The sequence below is a fragment of the Gymnodraco acuticeps genome, unplaced genomic scaffold (genome assembly GCF_902827175.1).
Source record: "Gymnodraco acuticeps unplaced genomic scaffold, fGymAcu1.1, whole genome shotgun sequence".
Taxonomy (NCBI): Eukaryota; Metazoa; Chordata; class Actinopteri; order Perciformes; family Bathydraconidae; genus Gymnodraco; species Gymnodraco acuticeps.
In genome coordinates, this window is record NW_022989985.1 from 4329588 (window position 1) to 4343856 (window position 14269).

The 14269-nt window shown below is 41.2% G+C and overlaps 1 protein-coding gene across 1 annotated transcript; it reads left to right on the forward strand.

The window, feature by feature from the left end:
- Positions 1–758: 758 nt before the first annotated feature.
- lrrc75ba (leucine rich repeat containing 75Ba) lies at positions 759–12986 on the forward strand. The gene is made up of 4 exons (XM_034212434.1): positions 759–1398; positions 4095–4223; positions 5104–5216; positions 10727–12986. The coding sequence occupies exons 1-4, from the start codon at positions 1114–1116 to the stop codon at positions 11310–11312; spliced, it is 1113 nt and encodes a 370-aa protein (XP_034068325.1). The 5' UTR covers positions 759–1113; the 3' UTR covers positions 11313–12986.
- The last annotated feature ends 1283 nt before the right edge of the window (positions 12987–14269 follow it).

The window sequence follows — 14269 nt, forward strand, 5'->3', positions numbered from 1 at the left end:
CCGGAGTCCTGTCAGTTAAAGTGTTTCATATTAGCTAAGCATCAACCTAGCACTGAAATGTATGGATGTTATGTGACAGTATTTCTGAGAAAAGGTCCGCTGAAATGGTGGCATAGTTGCCACTGCTTTACATGTCGACAGCATGTTTGAACGTATTTGCAGCAGTAAATGTGGCTGTTTGGCCACTGACGTTGCCATAACAACACCTGAATTTAAATGTGCAACCTCTTTTTGTGACAGATTTTTGCATGAAATTATAATTCTTCTGAATGATATTCCTATTGACAGCTAGTTACTATGTGAACATTATGAGATGGACAGCCAGAGAGAATAAATGAAAAACAGTTATGAAATACTATATGACAAAACAAGAATACAGTTTAAAAGGGGAGTGATTTGTAAAATATCCATAAAGAAAAATATGTTACAGTTCTGTTTCATATGGGTGTTGAAAGATGTATCCATAGATCTCTTAATTTTGTGCACCAGATTGATGGTTTTAACTTCAATATTTAAAAACAATTCTTCCCGGGGGAGCATGCCCCCGGACCCCCCTAGAGGAGGTTAGGTCCACGGTGTTTACATGCTTATTTATACAATATGTGTGCTTATGCTAACATCATAAGACAAAAGTTGGTTCCGTGTAGTGAGTAACGCGCTAGAGTTAGGGGGCCCACAAGCCAAAGCTCGCTTAGGGCCCCCAAAAGTCTAGGGCCGGCCCTGTGGAGGAGAGACGCGTAGTGTAGTGGGCACCAGATGATGCGATTGGTCGGACGCTCCACGTTGCTGAAATCTAAACAGCAGTGTGAAGCAGGCACGGCCGGAGGATGAAGAAACCGGAGCATCCTCAGCATCTGAGCCAGGCGCACGGATAGCCCACGGTAGAGGTAAACAAATAAAATAAAATTGTGTAGCGGTTGCATGGGAGAGAAGTGATCAATTAGACTGTCGAGGGATAGTGTGTGCACCGGATCCAGACAGCTACGCAGCGCCAGACAACACGACGCTGTTTTCTACCATCCAAACACAGAGGCTGATCATGGGTTTGTCCTCTTTGTAATATCGTCTGAGCTGCGACACACACCGCCTTCATCTGTAGCGATAACAACAACCATGGGTTCCAGACTGAGCAGGCAGAGCAGCCTGGACAATGAGAATTTCTCCAAAAAGAGACGCAAGCTTCAGGAAAGCACCGGAGAGAGCGACAGGGTCAGCCGAGGCGGCGGGGGGGACTTTCTGTTTGCACTGATGCTGAAATCAGACAAACTGCCCGGGATGCTGCGGAGGACCAACCACAGCCCGTACGTCAGGCGTGTGGCGTGGATCAAAGAGATCCAGAAGCTGCTCCGTGACCGCAGGATAGAGCAGGCAACTGACGTGCTCAAATTACTGAGGAAGGTAAGTGGAAACTGCACGTAGCCCGGCCTGAGTGCAGGAAAGTCAGACCTGTTTACATTCTGCACTACTGCTTTCAGCCTGCTTTGATGCGCAATACAGCCATACACCCTGAAAATATCCCAGAGCAACAGATGGAGAACAAGCAGGAGCTGCTTGTGTGTTTTGAATGCACTGTCGTGATTTCCTCTGAATCTTATAGTGCCAGCTTAACCCCCTCTGAACCCCTGACATCTGACCTAAAACCTCACCCCACCTCCAGGTGAGCCTACTGTACTGTACTTCTTCCACTTAATGGACAGAAGCATTTCTGTATAGAAAGTAGGCCACTGGCAGAGCATTGAACCAGTGACACGTTTGTTTTCAGACAACTGTGACTCACCACACACTCTCACTGTGTGTGGACGTGCTCCGTGTTGACATTTCATTTGACAGAACTACTAACTCTAAGAGGAAATGGTCACACAGTGTCATTACATTATTCCAAATGTCATTTTCTTTGGATGCATGGTAATATATGGAAATAGATTCTACACACACAAATGTAACCATCCCCCTCCTCTTCACAAGCCTCCCTACATATGTCCATATTTCATGGAATACAGACAGTCTCGCCTCCCCTCAGGCTGTTTCTCCGGCTCCCATTAGAGCGACCTGCCCCCTCCATCCCTCTCCACTCCTAATGTGTCTCTCTGTAATGGCCTGTGCTCAAGCATTAACAATGTGAGCCCTGGAGTCCTGTGTTTCAGGATACACAATATTATTCCTCCCCAAAAGGTTTTATTATCTCTATAAAAAGAAGGTCAGAGAAATGAAAATGTACACCGCTTTATTGAAGTCTGTGTTGTGCACACCTCTTTGGTGATGTGATAACCTGTAAACCACGGATTGCTAACTATTTATTTTGCTTCTTAGCTGATGAAAACATATACACCCCAAATGCCAAAAACAACAAAGCTGTTTTTATTCTTTTTCAAAAAGCTTTTGTTGTAGTAAATAAGATGCAGTCTTCACTTGGCCGTGACAATACTAACAAGCAGGCATTGTTGTTGTCATGACCAGGAATATGTTAAGTCAGTCCAGCTCCTGAATAAAGGATGTTACATCTCAATCAAAGGCCTGTTTTCAAAGGCTTTTCTCACCTGCTGTGGGATATCATTAAAAACAATATGTAGGTGCATGGAAGATGTAGCAGCAGCCTTGGAAATCTAATTTGTTTGCCTACCCTCAAGGCCCCCTCTTTCTTTTAGCTGTCAGCAAATCCAGCGTTAATTACTGTGAAGCCATGACACAGGAGAGAGTGGAACGTCCTTAATCAAGGCGAGGAGATAACCTGGTCGGCCTATAGGCTTTATGACAGCCATGTCACAGGGGATATGTGCTCTAAATGAGCTACACTTTCATTATATAAGCCTTTATATATACTTGCAGCATTGCGGGCAGATATCTGAAAGATTTTCTTCTGTGAATTCAAAAGGAGTTTGTGGCAGATTTAATTGGTGAGTGTATTGGTGAGCCCTGCTCTAGATGTGAAAAAGATCTGAGGTCTGCTGCAGATATGAGGATTCATGGCTTCACGCTGCGCTCTCCCATTACAATTGATCGTGTCTAAACTCAGAGGGGAGATATTTTTAAACCTTGTTTTTCAGAAGGGCAAAAGCAGCTTGGGTTCCGTCTGTGTTTACTGTTGCCCTTGTTAAGAGGGGAGCCAGTAATGTGAAGCTGCCAGCCTCCCGCTCAAACTGTCTATTACAATCAATGCCCATTGTGTCAGAGAGAAAGGAAATGTGTGTGTGCAGGTGTGTGCACACAGTATGTGGCTTACGTCTCCTTACATTAAAGGTGCACGGCTGTACAAGAGCTCCGCATATAGATTCCCTCGTAAGACCTGGATGGTGGATGTGTTGATGAAGTGTGTTTTTACATTTCAGTACACACAGTTGTCCCACCGCATTTACAAGGTCATCTGACATTTCTTTTTTATTCCAGCTGTGATTTCTATTTGTTATTCCATAGCCTTTTGGATTTGTCATATGTTATGAGTAAGCTTACATGATAACTGTATTTTTTGACCTCTTTGCAGATATAATCACATTCACTCAACATCTTACATCACATTGTGCCAATGCCATATTCCTATGAAGTAAAAAGGATTATAAACCAAGAAAAATAAATCGGATGTCTTTAGAGAAATATATTTGTGTTAAAAAATAACATACAGTTCTGAATTTAATGCATTTTAGATGTTTCTTCTTGATGGCTTTTATAAAAAGATATCCTCATCTCATAGTAAGTCAGGCATATTTCTGGAGCTGACATCACAAATAACCAAAATCTACAAGGTTTTCAAGGAGTTGTGTGTTTCTGCAGACTGTACGTGCTGTGGCATGCCTGGAAACGTGTGGCTTAGTGCCAAGCTTTTCCTGTGACACCCTCCAGATCTCACTTTCCTTCAGAAGATGAAAAATCTCCTCTCGTTTGTAATGAATATTTAAAACAAAACACTTCTTTTATCTTTCCATTTCCACTTCACATTGCCCTTGACACAGTTGTGCCCTGCTTCCAACACTAATGCATTTTTTTCCCTCAGGTCGAAAGTCACATGTTTAGATAGCTGATTGAAATTATAGCACAATGTTTTTGTTTATAATTCCATTTTGGTGTGATTGTGATACATCCCATCTTGTCTGCTTTGCTAGGATCTTGGTTTGGAAGGCACCTCGCTCAACGACATCTTATACAAAAATGCGGCCTTCCTCAACCTGGTGGACCCCATCTCACACGAGCTGCTGCTCAGCCTGGCTCGAGAGATGCAATGTCCTAAGAAGGTGAGCCCGCTTTACTCCTCCTTTCTTTGAACCATGCAGCGAATATACACTGAGATCCAGTTTGATATTAGTATTCTGCAAAAGCATTCTCCTAAAAATTATCCAATGATGGTTTCCTTTTGTTAAGTAGTAAGTTCTCAAGATCAATGGAAATTCAATCTGAGGATGTCATCGACTCAAGTTTCAACAGATGGATGAAAGAAATCCTTCAGACATGTGCTTCTAATGAACTGTAGAAATAGGAAAAGCGGTTTTTAATATGAATCCTAGATTTGTATAGTGGTTACATTTTCTTCCAATGCAATTGCAAGTAACTACTGTATGTCTTGAGATCTAAAACCTCATTCAAATGGATTTGCTACTTAATATTTTCTATATTTACATAACGAAAAGGAATCAAATGAAATAGCTTTAACTAAATAAATATGCTGGGTTGTACGGAAGGAAGTCATAGCTCATCCTGAATACTGGATTATTTTTAAATGAAGCTCATGGCCCCCAGCAGCCAGAACATGGCTAATAAACTGAAATGTAAAGTGTTTCCCGGTGACTGCGTTGCATCTCACCTCTCCTGTGCACTTCCTGTGTTTTCCCCACCGATGCACACTGCATGTGATTAGATTTGTCTTGCTCCAGCTAAGCAGCCTAATTGTGTTTTGTTCAGGAGTAGCTCAAGGTATCACAAATGATAATAAATATCCTACACTGTTGATAAGGTTGGTAAATGTTATAAGATGTAGGAAACTTAAAGCCAAGATAATGTGAGATGATAATTTCTCTTGGAACACACAGGCAGAACATCTGTTATAGAAATCTGCTGCGTCACTACTTTTGGTCCTGCTTGTCATTATTAATATGATATCTCTGCTCTGTGCTACAGGATGCAGACACCATAAAGTCTTCAGATAAGATTTGCAGACAGCTGATCTACCACCTGACCCCGCACTCAAAGTGGCTGAGGCAGACCATGTCCAGACGGAAATCCCAGGCCTGGTAAGCCCTTTTGTCCTGAAGTCCAGTCTGTAATAAATCTGCAGCTCCGCACCACAGAGAGCAGGGCTGTAGAGACTTCCATCTTTGTAGCTGACATTGAGCTAGGACGGCGCTGGCCACAGGCTGACCTGATGGAAACTCCGTAGTAACCACAGCTGTCAATCATCTTTCTCTTTTAAGTGCTGAGGTTCGTGTTAGAGTTTTCTACTGCCTTGTCTCTCCAAAAGCGGCACAGCTACAAATCTGTCCATCTGCACGCTGAAGAAAAGCAGGGATGTAATAATGTTATAATACATCGTCTTGATGAAAGACTGAATTGCTTTTGATGTGCAAATGATGAATAGAGAATTGGCTTGTGTACAAATAGGATTTGTTTGTGTGCTCAGGTGTTTATTAGTAATCCTCTTCATAAGCCCTACAGTAATTCTTGCTCATGTAATTGCTTATTCAACAACTGGCTAGACTCTGCAAATAATGAATTCATTTTCCGAAGGTGAAAATAACCCCAGCATTGAGACGGCGACAATGGGAACACAGTGAGATGAGACAGGTTAATTATGAGTCAGTCAGAGGTATCAACACGCAGTATCAGAGGAAAGGGAAAAGACGTATTCGAAGGATCAGACCCTTCACCGTAGAGCTGCACAGGCAGGGCTTTGTTGTGCTCGTGGACATTTGATGCGCCCCAGAAAAGGAAATACACAAGATTTAACTGACAGTATCTCCGAAAAATTTGCAGAAACATTTGATTGTTAAATTCCCAGAAAAGGAGCTTCTTTTTTTTACTTAGTCATGGTGTTGTTCTCCTAAAGCTGCAGATAGAGAGAGAGACTGTCTGACACTGACTGAGACAGCAGAAGCAACATGAATCATTCAAACAAAAATCCACCCTTAAAACAGAATATTAATACAGTAGATGCTGTGAGCCCGACAGCTTCGTCTGCATTTGTGTTCACACACAAATGCCTGTCAGATACAAAGACATGAGACAACGGCAGGCTGACACTTTCTTTGGATAGACATTTCTCAAGATACCTTTTTGTATTGTCTTTTATGGTAATTATTTAAATTCTGGCACAAATATGTTCTGCATACACAGTTTGCATGTTGATATTAAAAACATGTGTTGAGCTCACTTACTGTAGACTAATGACTTTGGGGGTTGTTATAGAAATATGCTTATTTGTTTATTGTCACATGTAAGATAGGATCAATCCCAATCTCATGGTTCTATGTGAATATGAAGGGAAAGCCTGCTGTGGGCTAGTCTATTTTACAAGGAATACAGGATAAATTAGCATTGCTCTGTCCAAAGATACCACAATCTAAAGCTCTTTAAATCGGAAATATTATATCTCTTGTAAAATATTCTCAATCAGTCAGAGCTAGCATTTTCCCTCTGTAACCATTTGATATGCTAAGCTAAGCTACATTTCTCCTTTATAGACATGAGAGTAGCATCCATCTTTTCATCTAACTTTCTGCATTAGATAAGTTAAGTGTATTTCCCAATATTATGATGTAGTCCCTCATCAAATAAGAATAAAAGTGTCCAAATTCAAAATAAAGGAACGTTATAGACATTGTTTAAGGGTGGATTTTACTTCTCTTTAACTTGCTTCTTTGTTCAGCTGCAGGCAAACTGCCCTCATCTGTGCAAAAATGCAGCAATCTCACCTCTGAGAGGTCTCTCTGTACCCAGGGGAAACAGAGAGGGCTCAGTCCATTTTAATGCCACCGGATTGTTCATCCCTTCATTATCCAGCATTAGCCCTGCACACCGGTCTGTCCAATTGCTGTACACACATTTCTGACTGAAATGCCACACTGATTATTGTCTGAATCGAAATAATCCTTTTAATCTATCTAATTAGTTTATTTTGCTTTTGTTAGAAATGTTTCCTTTTTTCCCCCATTTAATAAGATCTTGACCGCCAGCTTGATAGAAGCAGTGACCTAAAAAATGCTGCAAAGGCGCTCCAACCTTACGGGTAATTTCGTGTGAGCGTAAAACACTTTTGTGACCTTTTTCTTTCAATTTTCACACCGCAATCTTCCTGTTCCATCAGCTTTGTTTGACCTCTCATTCACTCTGTTCCTTTGTTACCTTAATTCTCAGAAAGAACAGAAACTACCATTCTGCTGCCCCGGCTTTTTAGTTTTCACATCACTTATCTTCATTGCCAGCATTATAACATTTCTGTTTTTTCACCATGAAACATTACATTGTGCATTGTAGCATAGTACACCTGTTAAAGATTGCCAAGGGACCCATCAGTCATTTTTACTGAGTGATTCAGCTTCAGTATGCCAGGAAAATACACAATAAGATACAGAAAGGGCAAAGCAGCTCCTCAGCTTTGATTTTTGACCAAAACATCCATCAACTAAAATAATTAGGGGGTAGTATCTTTGTGCAGGATATGCTTTTATTGATATGGACTGTTAGCTGTGAGGTTGGATTCCCGCACCGTGAAGGACAATGCCATAGTGTGTGTCTGTGTGTGTCACTATTGCCTGCTCCTTTATCGTCTTGTGAATATAATGCATCAGAATTGAAAATATAAATGAAATGTCAGTGAGCAGATGTGATTCGGCTGCTCATCTTGTGTCTCTCTGTGCAGTTTCAGCCATCAAGGAATGAATTATAGAACAAAGCCAAACTGTAAATGACTCTGCAGAAAACAAAACGGAAGAGCAATTCAAAAATAGCCAGAGGGAGAGCGAGTAGAAAATGAACTCCTGTGAAATACTTCAAAGTTAAAATAAAATGTTTTTTTTAAACAGATGCCTCTTGTTAACATGTTAAACATTATTTTCTCCTTTTTATAAATAGCAATTCAACTCATCTCAGTTATAGCATCAGCTAACCCTCCAGACATGAATATTAATGTTAATAAATATGAACAGCGTTTCCATTTACGCAGACTGAATTGGAATGCTGCCTCATTATATTAAATCAATGACACACGGAGACAGATGAGCCACATGTGAAGACGAGGGACACACTGTGCTTCATCACATTTTAAGTGGTCATTAACAGAAAGCCTCTTTATACAATGTCAATGTAATTAATTACTTAACAGATAATTAATTGTTATATATTAGACTTGATTGTGCATGTAAATTGACGAACCACCACTATTGACTAACATTAGAGCCATTTTTGGGCTAAGGCTAGCTTCAATTATTTATTTGTATTTTTTATAAGCTGGAAAAGGTTAGGTTTGTTCTAAAAACAAAGGAAATGCATCAATTCATTACTGTGGTGCATATAGGGATTATTTATTTCTGCCTGCTGCTTTGGACATCTTCTATCTAGGCAACATGCGACAAAAGTGATTTGTTCCTAGTCGAGAAAAAGCATACCCCTGAATGATTGCTTTTTTAATCTCTTTTAATCGCTTACCTCCAAACAAGTTCTGTCATTTAAACTGAACCCTAGTGACAGTGTTCTCGAGGGCATGGAGACGACAGAAAGCTGTCTGCTGGAAGTTATCAGCGACACCTTTGTTTTCTGTCACATTAATCTGGAGGAAGGATGAAAGAGGCTTCCGGAGAGGACGACTCAGACATCCATTTTTTCCTGAGCTCCAAAGGCTGAGCTCCAAAGGCTTTCGTTTTTTGTTTAATGTCTTTCGTTTTTTGTAAAGCACTTTGAATTGCCTTGTGTTGAAAGGTGCTATATAAATAAACTTGCCTTGCCTTGAGTCTGTCTGACAAAGGAAGGAGTTGTGTGATCAAAATCTATTCACACCTGCAGAGGAGCCTCAGCGGCCTTTAGGACTTGTGTTACTCTGTAGAAAAGGAGGGATTTGTCATATAAAGACGGCAGACAATAGAGAGTGGGAGGACTGGGGCTCACAAGACTTTGAAAAGATACGGCAGATAAATGTCTTGATCTCATTAAGTTTGTGCTCAACCGATGATTGTCTGGCTTCATGAGTGGGTTTTATACTCGTTTTGTTTTTTTCCTGTTTTGCAATTACTAATGCTCCAAAGCCTCTTCTCATCAACCCATCAACTACTTCTCAAATGAAGCAGTAAATGCCGCTCAGGGCACATCCATTTTCAGTACCAAAAAACACTCTAAAACATGACAAGTGCCAGGCACCGAGATGAATGTCACAGTAAGTCACTGGGCGCCGTAGGGTGTTATAATTCATTCTGACACTGAGTCAGTGTTACGAGCCTCTTCAGAAACAGCTCAAGTTAGACATATTGCATTCTCTCTGGGACAGGAGAGTGGCTGACTGGAAACAAAAGGGCAAAGAAGTGAGTAAATAATGCACACATCCTTTCAGCAGCAATGTGAAGAGATAACTACAGAAAGGTATCAATTGTGTTCACATTGAGCCTCAAATCCTGCTTGTATTACACGATATCCTGAAGAGCTTTGTGGTTTCAAAGGTGTGTGATGTGAGAGCCAAAGCAAACGGATGTCTTGCACATATTACTCCCTACCTACATATAGAATAATGCTTCTTTTATTGTCATTTTCTTTATAAATAACCTCCATATGCTACCAAGAAGGTTGGTTTAAGGACTTTCTGAAACCAACACCACCCCTTATTTTAATTGAAAATGTATGTATTTATTGTTCAGGCACTGTACTTGATGTTGATGGACCGACATGCCAGCGGAAAAAACAATACACTCAGCACATTTATTAATGCAACTTGGTCACGCAAAGTTATTTCAAGATGCATACTTGTCGTGTGTTGTTGTGTTTCATGTGTGTGTTGTCTCAAATGCAGATCCAAAGACACATTTCAATGATATGCAAATCTAGTGGACAATAAAGTCATCTGAAATAAAAGAAAACAGCCTTGTAGGAGAAACCTTTGCCCTTTAAAGGTTTTAGCAACAATTGCACCTGGAAAAAAACATATTTCAAGCAAGCAAGAGAAAAAGCGTTCAAACACTATATTAGGGAAATACTTCTTGCATCTGCACTTCAGATACAAACAAAACATATTTTTCCCCAAATTTCACCAAATGTTTTCTTCAGGTTTTTCTCAGTAGCTTTGAAAAATGCATTATAGCAACCATGGCTTCTTTGCTGGAGAGAAAAGCATAATCCTAAGAACGTATTTCCAAAACGTTCCTTTCCAGTCTTATAAATAAACGGGCCAAGTATCTTCAATTCAAGTTGTATCTTTCTCTAAAACACATCATAGTTTATCTTTAAAGCAGCACTCTGTCCTGGCTCTGTGCTGAAAGGAGCTCTGTGCTCCCGGCCGTCAGAGTTTTGGGCTCAAGCTGTTGGCTCATTCGGATGTTTTGGCTCTTCTGTTTACACAAGTAAATCCCCATGCTGGAGTCTCTATGTCAGCCTTCCGCTCCATGCCGGCCCTGTCACCCCTCCTTTATACAGCATAGGAAACACAACATCAAACCAGGGCCTTGTTCCCCAGTTACATCCTTTCACCCTCCAGTCAATTCTTAAACTAGTTTCTGTATTTCCATCTAAGTAATCCAACCATTTTTCTCTTATTTGTTACTAACAGTCTCAAGACAACCCTGCAGAAAAAGCTCTCCGGGGACTGCGTCGACCTGTCAGGCATCCCCCTGTCCACCCGCGACGTCCGCCAAGTCTTCTTCTACCTCCAAAACAACAGAGACAGCGTGGTGGCTGTGGACATCAGCTTCACCGACCTCCAGGACGACAACCTGAAGATTCTCCTGCCTCTGCTCGCCGTGCTGCCCAAACTCAGCACCCTGGCTCTGAACGGTAACCGCCTCACCCTGGTCATCCTCAAAGACCTCACAGAGATGCTCAAAGACCCCAAGATGTTCTCCAGCCTTGCCTGGATCGACCTCGGCAACAACGTGGATATTTTCACCATGCCGCAGCCGCTGCTGGTGGCGTTGCGTCGGCGCTGCAGCCTCAAGAGCAGCCTACCGACTATCTACGAGTACACAGAGGGGCAACCCTACTGCTACCACCTGGAGACCTCCATCGAGGAGCCCAGCCACTACGAGGAGGAGGAGGTGGAAGAGGAAGACGAGGATGACAAATTTGAGCTGGAGCAGTGGAGTTTAGGGGAAAAGCAGCTCTCCAAAGACTTCACCATCCACTACTGTGAGAGGTGATCGGGCTTTCCCACTTCGAGGCTCTTTCAACGGGGGTCGAAATGCGTCCCACAGCACTCTGTTACCTCCTTTGCCCTATTGCCCTCACACCACGAGCCCTGTCACCCTTCGAGGCACGAGGGCGACATGTGCCCACATTGTGAACTTCTCGTCCCGACACAGCTACCAAGCTATCCCTAACCATCTCTGAGTTAACGCACACAAGAAGAAAGTGACGACGGTGGACTTACTGTGTTGGTGGATGGTGCTCTTGGGAACGAGGTGCGGTTTCATTGGAGGGGGGCTGGAAGAGTTAATGAAGCGGTTCTCTCTCTCTCTCTCTCTCCCTCCCTCTCTCTCCCTCTCTCTTTCTCTCGTTCTCTCTCTGATAGTGAGGAGCCAATCCCAAGGAGATTTAGTTCAGTTGGTTGTATGGATGAGCAGCATCCCGGCGGTGGTTAAAAATGGAGCTGGAGTTAGTTTGGAAACAGAGGGTCCCTGTGGGTTCTCTACCAGGACTGAGGCTATCTCTGGCAGGCAGAGCCTAGCTCCACATTGTGTGTTCTCTGTTAATCTCTCAACAAAAGCTATGACACAAGTTCAACAGACTATACAGCCGACGACCCGTCACGTGACGCCAGCAAAACTGCTATGTCAAGACTTTTCGCGTATTCCCCCCCTTTCCAAATGTCCACTTGTGAATACCCACGCAGCCCTTGTGTAGATGCAAATGAGGGCACAAAACATGATTCTCTTGTGTTTACACGGGCTATTTTTGTGCACTTTTGGTGAACAAAGCAATCTTAGAAGACAACAGGTAGGACTCAACAATGGATAGCTGTCACTGCTTGTTTTTATACTAGCCTAAATGCTGATATTGGTCTTACTGAGCTGATGTAGCTATCACCACAGTGTTTTCAGTGCGTTTATGACACCACAGCCAAGTGTTTATGTGGGCCAGCTAGTTTGAGCAGTGCTGTTGGTCCTACTGCCGTTTGTCTCTTCAAATATGTAGTCATTTCCATTTATTGACACCGTACTTCAGTGGCTCTGCGTTTCTTATGAGACACAAGCATGACTGTTAAATATCGGTTATAGTCCATCTACAGTAGCACATAATGATGAAGTTAGACTGACTGAAAGCACTTTAAGGATACTTTTTTCTTTATATTTCTGTTTCTCCATATCATAACTTCTGTGTACATTGTTTGTATGTACGAAGCTGAACGCAAAACCTCTTTTAAGGGTGAAATGATGACCAAATGGCTATTGATTGTTAGAATGATCATAGAAAAATCACCAGATATATAATAAATGTTTAAGTGTGTGTTATATGTGTGTGTGTAACAGTAAAATATCTGATTACTGCTGTAATTATTTGTGTTGTTTTAGTGTTTCGTCTTTTGTCTGACTCTGTAATTATAATAATGACTCTTAATATGAAACTGACCTCCAGCTGTAAGCTTGCAGAGCAAACAAAAAAAGGGACGTGGCTGATGGGATTACACAATAAAACATGAACTAGATCAGAAAATGCAGAGAACTTTCAAATCGAATGTGAAATGTGAATGATGGAAAGCACTGTCCACTTTGTTTAGTATTTTATGTTCCCGTGTGTCAAACTTTTCTTGTAGCCTGTGTGTTCTTGTCTCATGCCAAACACTGACTGCCAATAAAAGAACCAATCCCAACTCAGAAGTCTGAATTTGTTTCATTTTGCAGATCTCCACAGTGTAAAAAGAGTGAATTTAAGTAACTGGGTCACAAGCAGAACCTGCAGCTACTGAAAGAAACTGAGGGTTTATTTTATGCAGATTAGTCTGCAAATAGATGAATAAAAGAAAAGGCTCAAAGCATGCTGACGTAGGAAGTGATTTAGTTGTTTGTGAGCCAGAAGGTCATATGTGTGCTGTCAGTGCTAGAATACAATTTAGTACATTTAAGTACACTTCAAGTACTATACTTTAGTAAACATTTGAGGTATTTGTAATAGAGAATGTTCACTTTTTTATTTTATACTTCTACTGCACTTCATTGTGGAGGAAACGGGTGTAGTGTAGCTCTAATTTGATAGCTTTAGTTACCAGATACTTTGCAGATTTGGAATATTAATAAAACATGCACATCAAATAATACATTATTATCTATAATTAAAGGTTAATATACCAGGCAGTATATATATATATATATATATATATATATATTCAAATAAACCCTATCTTTACCAATTTAAACATAAGGTGATGAACACATTAATGCATCACTTATAACAGAATCATGTAATACATGGTTCTGTAATATAGGCCATTCTGCAAAACGACTACTTTTAGTTTTGGTACATTTTGATCCTAATGCTTTTGCTAAAATACTTTTACTTGTTACAGAGTATATGTACTGCTAATCTTTAAGGGCCATTTCTGAATACTTTCTCCACCACTGTGTGTTGTCAACAAAAGGGCTGCCTCTGTTCCAGGGAAAGGCAGTGCGGTCATCTACCCATAATGCTCTCCTGGCTACCTTTTGTTTCTGCTGTCAGTCATGGTAATGTGACATTTGCTACAGGTGGCTCCTATAAGGTCAGAGCACAGTGTGACTGTCACACCCCCTGAGGTCCAAATACCATGTGAGAGGGCACAAAGCACACCCTTAAAAATAACCCGGATCACATCTGACCTTCTCCTTCAGGGTTGATATGTTCCCGAGATGTTGAAGGAAATAAAAAAACTGAAATATATTTATTTCCCTTTAATGTGTGAATTGAAGGCATTCGTGCCTTTGTACAGAGTGTTGGAGCTATATATTATTTATTCGTTTTCTTGTTGTTTTTGTGTATAGTAAATGTTCTATTATTTAGTGATGTTATTGTAGTTAGTTAAAGTACTTTTATGCTTTTATTTTGAAGGCATCTTTGGGCACTGGGTGATTAGGGCACCTGTTGTAATTGTATATATTGGAGACAGGTAGTGGTGAGAGCCAGA

Bases quoted from the DNA above. Each gene is read 5' to 3' on its own strand.
- lrrc75ba (XM_034212434.1), top strand. From the start codon at position 1,114: ATGGGTTCCAGACTGAGCAGGCAGAGCAGCCTGGACAATGAGAATTTC. The intron at 1,399-4,094 runs GTAAGTGGAAAC...CTGCTTTGCTAG, and splicing joins TGCTCAAATTACTGAGGAAG to GATCTTGGTTTGGAAGGCAC. The intron at 4,224-5,103 runs GTGAGCCCGCTT...TCTGTGCTACAG, and splicing joins AGATGCAATGTCCTAAGAAG to GATGCAGACACCATAAAGTC.